Source organism: Buceros rhinoceros, unplaced genomic scaffold (genome assembly GCF_000710305.1).
Source record: "Buceros rhinoceros silvestris isolate BGI_N320 unplaced genomic scaffold, ASM71030v1 scaffold46034, whole genome shotgun sequence".
Classification (NCBI taxonomy): Eukaryota; Metazoa; Chordata; class Aves; order Bucerotiformes; family Bucerotidae; genus Buceros; species Buceros rhinoceros.
This window is the reverse complement of record NW_010408472.1, coordinates 2521-10647: the sequence shown is the minus strand read 5'-3', so window position 1 is coordinate 10647 and position 8127 is coordinate 2521. Positions and strand designations below refer to the sequence as shown.

The 8127-nt window shown below is 49.2% G+C and overlaps 1 protein-coding gene across 1 annotated transcript; it reads right to left on the bottom strand.

Annotated features, from left to right (window-relative positions):
• Positions 1–2514: 2514 nt before the first annotated feature.
• ZBTB37 (zinc finger and BTB domain containing 37) lies at positions 2515–7578 on the bottom strand. The gene is made up of 3 exons (XM_010134865.1): positions 6656–7578; positions 5220–5319; positions 2515–3003 (listed from the first exon to the last, which is right to left on the bottom strand). The coding sequence occupies exons 1-3, from the start codon at positions 7576–7578 to the stop codon at positions 2515–2517; spliced, it is 1512 nt and encodes a 503-aa protein (XP_010133167.1).
• Positions 7579–8127: the final 549 nt, after the last annotated feature.

The window sequence follows — 8127 nt, the reverse complement described above, 5'->3', positions numbered from 1 at the left end:
ATATATAATATATGTATATAAATAACTTTATGCTTTTATAGTTTGGTAGTATTCTTTTTAAAATTTCTATTTTAAAACACTTAATAATCTTTTAAGCAACTAAAAGTAACTTTAGACGCTCTCTGGTGTGAACAGGGTAGGATTTCAAAGGTTTTAACTTCTCTTCTGGATTTTTGGTAACTTCAAAAGCTATGACTAGAGCAGCATACTGTGCGCATCGCCGCTCCTCCCTGCACCCTGACTGCAACAAAACCTGCCTCAGCCACTCTCCCATCTCTCATCTTCTGCCACTGCACTCTGGCAACCTTACTGTTTCGGAACAGTCCTGTTGGACCTTCGACAGGAAACCCAATGGGGCTGGTCCCTCGGGAGCCACTTAGAAAATCATTCACTGTGTTATGATGCACTTGACAGAGAGGAGGAAGAAGGGACAGAAGGAAAACGGAGGTGAAAAATCCGTTTTCCTGTCGGAAATGGTCAATGAAACTGTACTTTGCAGATGCTCGGCTCAGAACACCTGCAAAGGTTCCTCTCTTGGGAGCAACATCCCTGTTTCACGCAACTCAGGCAACAAGCCTTTCCCGTCCCGTCTCCACACAAAACCATTAGATCCATGTCTGCTTTTTGAGAGAGACGTGGGAGGAACAGCGAGACTCCTTGCTTATAAAAGAAAAAAATCGATAAAGCGAGGCAAGAACACGTGACCCGTTCCCAGATTCTTCCCTCTAAAGGGGCAGGAAAACAATCCCAAGCCCCATTTGTTTTTCCAGGTGGGAAAAGCGAGGGCTGGCGATGGGCCCAACGCTGTGCAGTCAGACTGCGTGGCGAGCACTGCGGCTCACTTGGTAAGTCTCCTGCCCACCCAAGCCCACGCTCTAACCGCTCGCCCGGCTGGTTCACCAAAGCGAGACGGAAGGTATTTCTTTTTCGGTGTCTCTTTGCTCCATCACCTTAAGGATCAGAACTTCATCCTTCCCTACTGAACATGTTATACATCCTCAAGAAAACTCCTTCAACCAAATGACCTCTCCCAAACCCAATCCACACAACCTGTCACTCATCTTCCCCCTCTGTCATGAACAACTCGGCACCAGAACCAGAGAAAACTCTAAAAATATTGCATATTTTTAAAAAGACTTCTTCAAAAGATGTCGAGATATTTGCACTTATCTACCTGTCCCATGCTTTTCCCTTTATGAAACACGTAAGCACGTGCAAACACCTAAAATACACAACGCGGGCACGTCTTTCCAGGTTTGCTAAACTCGCTCTAAACATCAGAGCTGCTTAGAATACAAAAGTTAAAGTCCATGCAAGAGGACAGAGGTGTGATTGCTCTAGGAACCATTAGCTTTAAAGTTTCCTGAACTGTTACGAGGAAATAAACTAGGGTTTTCTTTTCTTTTTTGCATTTCATTGATAAAAAAGTTATCAAACTAGTTTGTAGAAAGACATTTAAAAGCAACCACCCACGATTGCTCGGCTGGGACGATAGTATCTCAGTAGACCATATTGCTGTTAGAAAAGATCAAGTGCATGTTGAGGGGGGAGCAGGGGTGAAGGACGACTTTGGTAGCCAGCCTCTAACTCCGCAATTCAGCCAGTCCAGAAAAACTCTTCCTAATGCTCAGCAACACCTGAAGCACGGCAGTGCACTGGTCGGGAAGTCAGAGTGCTCTGAACTCTCCAGATCAGCAACAGCGAAGGACAACCTCCTCTGAAAGACCCCTCCAACCCTTCTCCCAATGCATCAGAGTCTAACGCAAACCTCAGCTGCTAGATTTCACTTTCAGTAGCCGAAGCGCTTCACATTTTGCTGACCTCTAGAATCCCGCTTCATAGCTGTGCCCGCTTTCAACACGGGGTGTTGAGGCCACACGCCTGGAACGGGGCAAGCCAAAAGCCCTAAAATAATAGTTGAAGTAAAAATGTAGAAAGAGTCACACCAAAAATAAAGACAGGGATAAATACACATGGGCAAGGCAGGTTCCACCAGGAAAGTCTTTTTTTCTTTAACGTGGCAACTACCTGGGGAAGCGACGAAGGCAATGGCACCTCGCCCCTGCTCTCCCCTGGAACTGGACCAGCAGACACGGCGAGGAGTGGCCCCACACACCAGGCTTGCCAGGTTGGCACTGCTGGCAGGACCTTGCTGCTGGGCCAAAACGCCATCGAGGAATACAAATGACTGCTCGTCCCAGATCGCTATGGAACATTAAAAAAAATTAAAATCCTGTCGATCCCTGAATAAGAAGTTGATTGACACCGTTGTTCTGTTTTTCTCCAAGAGGAAGAGGAATAAGGGAGAAAAACTTTGAACACTCTGTGTGTGGTGTGTGGGTGGGTGTGAGAGAGAAAGAGAAAGATTTTTCGATTTTGGCAACATCTTGGGAGCTTCTTTCTGTCAGTGGTGGCATTGCACTAATTATGGCACCAGCCTGCCAGGTTGGTGCTGACTCTTCAGAGCCAAAAACGGGAAGGCGGTCCCTTCTCCCCAGACTCTGCAGCCGTGTTTCAATCTGGCCCAGTTGTGGACACAGATCCCTGTGCCGTCTCCCCCGCAGCCACAGCCTCCTCCTGCGGAGGAGACTCCTCCTCCGCCTGCCCCCGAGACGTGACTGTGGTCTCGGGGGAGATGCTGTGGGGCCCCTCCAGAGGCATGCAGCCAGGGTGGTTCTTGCGAAAGTGCTGGTTGAGGATGGCCTGGAAAGGGAAGCTTTTGCCACAGACGTGGCAGTGGAAGGGCTTGTTGCCAGTGTGCTTGCGGATGTGGTACTCCAGCTGATCCTTGCGTGTGTACTTCTTCCCACACATGCGGCAGACAAAGGGTGTGATGCCCATGTGGAGACGCATGTGCCGGTCCAGGCTGCCTTTCTGATTGAAGGATTTGGCGCAGTAAATACAAGTGAGCCGCGGGTTGTACCGGAACCAGCGCTCTGAAACCTCCTGCTCCCGGAGATACTCCACATAGCCGCTCACTCCAAGCATGGCTGATTCCTCCCCCTGTGAAGGAAGTGAGAGAGATTTAAATAACGAGCAGTCTAAAACAAATTGCAGGAAAGAAGATCAGGCCCTGGTCCAGCCAGTAAGGCACCGAAGCCTGTGCCAAACCTCGGAAATCAGCAGCACTAATGGCTTCAACCTCAAGGGCACATTTAAGTGCTTAACTGGAGCCTTGGGGCTGAAGATAAATGAGCAATCAATTAGAAACCTCTGCTATGGCAGGCCTCTTCTGCCAAGCCCTTCGCTGGATCCAGGAAAGAAAAGCCAGCCCTTGTCAGGAGGGCGCTGAGCCTCCGGTTGAGTTCTGGATCAAACACGTCAATGCACGTTACTTGTTCTTTTAAAACTCGGGCCAGCGTGACTAAAATACTGTACACCACATTCTGTTTTACTTGCTGAAGTTCAAAAAAAGAAGCCAAATGATGATCTCACAGAAAAATGGAGGTGGAATAAACTACAAATCATATCAGAAACTCTTCAGGTGTCATTTTACACAGGTATTTATCCAGGATTCAGTTTATAACACATCTCGTCTGGCTGTGGAAGCTGTGCCAGCCCCGCAGCGTTGCAGGGGAGGCTCTGCAGCACAGGGAGACAGCATGGCTGGCCCGAGCTGCACAGCAAGGACGAGCCAGCTCTTCCTTGTTACTTTCTGAAGCCAGAAAGTCAAACAGCCAAGGGTAACCCTGAACTGCAAGCTCAGGCTCTAGGACAGAGCGAGCACAGACGGTCTGCTGAATGCCTCCATGCCTGAGGTGCAGTATCCGCACTTCCAAGTCTCAGGCTGTTTCCCGATGATGCCAAACATGAACAAGCGACCAGGGTAATGGCAGGAGTCCTCCTCCTCTGGCAACCTGGGCTGTGCAGGCATAAGTAGCAGCGGAGCTGTGCCAGAGGCCGCTGAACCCAGCTGTACTGGCAAGCGGCTCAGGACTAAAGGAGGTGTGGTGCGCAAAGCTACAAGGGCACCTTCCATCCCCTCTACCACTGCCACTGGGTAGCGACCACGGGCAGACTATTTTTATCATCACTATGGCAATGCCAGGAGAGGGGAAGGTGATGATACTTCCTCGTGCATGTGGTAGCCTATGGTTTTACCTCTGAGGCCATCTCACAATGAAGAAACAACAGCAGCTTTTCTGGACATGGAGCTAAAATTGCTTTGTACATCACATTGGCCCTGGAGCCTTCATTTGACTTGGAATTTTCTACATGTATTCTGAGGTTAAAAAACAAAGCTTCAGCAAAATAAGAACAAAAAAGGTATCTTTCGCTCTGTGGAAGTGTATGACAAAGTTAGCAGACAGTAATTACGATTTTTTCCCCCCCCCTTGTATCACTTGCTCTTACTCAAGGGCAAAGCCACCTGTAACTCCTCACTGCCTCCGGCAAAGTCATCTGAGTAGGAACCGACAGATTACTGATCTGCCAGGCACACAAGAGTCGTTCTGCAGTGCTGGATGAAACACTGGCACTACACTGGCACTGCCATACTGGCTCTAAGCAACAAAAAAATTGGATCAAAATGTTTAGGCACAGGTACTGTTGCTGTGTACCACTTTGCTGAGCTACAGCTCACGGACCTCCTGCATTTCTCTCCCTCCTACCCCAAAACTGTGCCCTTATCCCAAATTTAGAGCTCCTTTATGTTGCAAATTCCACTGTGCAACACAATTCCTTGGGCACAAGACAGACTTCTGTACAAATCCACAGCCCTTTGAAACTCCACCCTAAAGGTTTACTGGTGTAGTGCCTGGAGGGCTTTTTGGACTGGTTTTGGTAGCAGCATGTTCAGGTTCAGCTGTTGCCATTCCTGTCTTCCACAGAAGCCAGCTAACACCTCCTCCCTCAGCTCAGGCATTTGCTGCCAGCATTTTAGGGCAGAACCAACTATGGAGGCAAATGGGGTTTCTCTGCAGGAGCTGGTGGTCTGCCCAGAACAAGTGTAGATATTTATGCACTCAGACAACAAGAGAAACTCCTCATGTTTGCCAGGTATCTGGCTGAAATCCCAAACAACAGCCGCAATCAAATTTAAACCGTATACTGACGGCACACGTTCTCAGTGTGAGCAATGAAACCCTGTGCAACAGGTAAAGGTCCTTGTTTCACACGTGGTATTGCTTGTGAATATAAAACACCACATGCTTCATGACAGCACAGCCCCTTTCACCTTCAGGGCCAACATTCACTTGCAAACTTCTTGCTCTGCCTACCTGGGAACTGGGCTGCTTGGGCTCATCCATCCGCCCGGGAGACTCGCTTTTTGATCTGTACCGTTCAGTCACAGCAACCATGCTGCCAGAAGGGCTAAATCTGTGAGGTGGGGGAAGAGTGCAAGGTCACTACAGTGTTTAGAACAACAGGTGAGCAAAACAGGCACCTCTATAGCATCTCTTCATCCTCACCAGCTAACACAGAGGAGGCAGAACAGCACAAGTATAAAGTAAAAACCAAGTCATACTGGTCTGGGGTTTCAGTCTCAACATCTGAAAAATAAAACTGAGTCATTTGCCTTCCAGTTCAGTAACACAGAGCTTTTTGGTCGCTATCGCAAGTAAAGCGACACAGGCCCAGTGACTCAGTAGCTGTACAACAGGCCAAGAAACTGTTTCTCTAAGGGCACCTCTTATTCACCACCCTCGCCCTCCTTTCCATCCTAACAAAAGCAATGCGATGGACTCAGGATGGGAAACAGTGGATATGGAGCGCAGCACAAAAGGAGGAGCTCAAGGCCAGCGGACCTGTGGGAAAGAGCTTAGGAGCTGAGAAAGGATTGCTCTCCCAAGAGCCAGCTCAAGGTTATTCCCACTGATTGATTCATTAAGCAAAAAGCGACAGAATGTCCACCGCTTCCAGGCAGCTGCTCCCCCAAGGAACCAGAGGATTGAGCTAAAGAGAGGCAGATGTAAAGGGAAACCCCCCAAATAACATCCCCTTCCCCCAAACGCAACAGATCTGCCCTTGACCAGGTCTCTTCTTTGGCCTGAGCTAAGGGCGAGAAAACAAATGCTGGTGTGGAGGTGAAGCAGATGGACGGAGAACGAAAACACAGCAGATTTCACCACCTTTATTTTTAATAAAGGCTTTCTGCTCTCATATAAATCAAAACCTCAATGGAAGCCGACAGGCTCCCCACTTCAACTCCTTCAGGAGATGTAAACCCCCAACCCACTGCTGTCCTGGACCACCGGGAAGAACATTTCCTCTTGACCTACAGCTGGTTACCGGCTTGTTCCTCCGACAGATCCACCCCCAGATTTCCAGGCCAGAAGCACCACTGCAATGACACTTTGCATAACACATATCGCACGTGACCTCCTTAATTCCGATGCTGAGCCCAGGATCTACTGAGGCTGAACTGAGCATCTTCAGACAAAAATCCCACCTCGACTGAAACACGGAGAGGTACAGATTCCAACCTCTAGGGCTAGTAATTAATTTCTCAAGCTAGCCTGTACCTGGAGATCCTGGTCCGATCACTACTAGCCACTGCGGGATACACTCCCTAACACCAGTAAAAACATCCCTTCAGCACTTAAGATGGCCACAGGAAATAGAAGGGAGAAACATTCCAAAGCAACAACCTGGCCAAGTGAAGATCTTGCACAATCTCCTCTTAAAGTCAGTGCTTCAGTTAAAGAAAACTCACCTGTCAATCTCACTGCTGGTTGGCCTGACCACTTTGGCCCCGGAGGACCCCAGCGTGTAAGCCTCTTGGCCCATCGATCCGTGGCCCGTGGTGTCAATCACCATAGCAGTGACCTCCTCGGCACTGCTCCCATCTTCTCCCGATGGCTGATGCTCTGCACCGAGCCACTCCTCCAGGTTCTCTGTTTTAATGCGTACTCCTCCCAGCAGCCGGACGTCATCGTCGTTTCGTCCCCCGCGGTCTCCCAGTCCTGTCTCAACATACCACTGTCCCGCTCTGTTAATCCGTAGTATGGGCTCCCTGCTTTCCACGTCTGAACTCTGCTCGATTATCTGGGGGCTGGTGGACTCCTCGGGTGGGCTGAGCTCCCGAATGTCCAGCACTGTGCTCACCTGGCCCAGGCGACTCCCCTTCGGGGCACTGTGACGCGGGCTCAGAGAACGGTTTAGATTTGGTGTCACCCGGTGAGACTCCGGAGGTCTCTCCTGATGCTTTGTCCTGGTCTGGCTCAATTCCGCTTCCACCTCCGCCACGTTAATTTTGAAATGAATTCCCTCGAGAATCTGCGTGCATTTGTCTATGATGTGCTGCATCTGCAAGAAACTGGCGGCCGTGAGGTAACTGATGAGGTCAGCCAGCTGCAGACATATCCTACCAGTGTAACAAAAGGAAAGGAGCTGCTCAAAAACTGAGGGGTTCTTGATGACGGAGATGGAAACGGTGCTCATTTCGTTCAGGGACATGTGGTCACGGAAGTAGGGCGAGCTGGCAGCCAGCACCACCTTGTGAGCGCGGAACGCTTGTCCCTGCACATTGACCACGATGTCACACAGGCGACCCTGCATGCGCAGCTGATTCAGGTGGCTCAGGACAGAGTTACTGAAGTCAGGGATCTCCAGCTGAATGTTCCCACTCTTCTCCATGGCTGTGCCAGTTGCAGGTGCACGACTTTACTGGAAAGGGGGAGGAAATACCATCGTTAACAGAGCTGGTCTATCATTGCATTTAAAACACTTTTCACCCTCTTTCATGCGGTTGGCAATACTGGGATATTCAGAGAACTCTCTCACCTTTTAATTTACAAGTGCCTCACAGCAGCTTTCTGCGTCATACACCACCTTCCACAGGAGTTACATTAAACCAGTCCCCGATAGATCCCCATTCCCCACGGCTTAAGTGCTTGAAACAGTTCATTCTGTCAGCCTCAATACCAGCACATTTGCATTGTAAAAACAACATTAAAAATGGTTCAGGCACTAAAAATAGGCAACTGATTGCATAATGGATTAAAATACTCAGCACTTGTGCCTTCCCAGCACTTCGAAAGGGGAAAGTAATATTGTTATCCCTCCTTTGTAGCACAGGAATCAGAAAGGTGATACCGGGACCTAAATCCTCCTGAGAGACTTTTTGAAAGCTGACCGGCACACAGTTGACCTCGAGGCAACATTAAACCCAAGATATTAATCACA

Coding starts and splice junctions, on each gene's coding strand:
- ZBTB37 (XM_010134865.1), bottom strand. CDS start 7,578: ATGGAGAAGAGTGGGAACATTCAGCTGGAGATCCCTGACTTCAGTAAC. Junction 5,320..6,655: donor ACCAGCAGTGAGATTGACAG/GTGAGTTTTCTT, acceptor CCCACCTCACAG/ATTTAGCCCTTCTGGCAGCA. Junction 3,004..5,219: donor CCAAGCAGCCCAGTTCCCAG/GTAGGCAGAGCA, acceptor CTTCCTTCACAG/GGGGAGGAATCAGCCATGCT.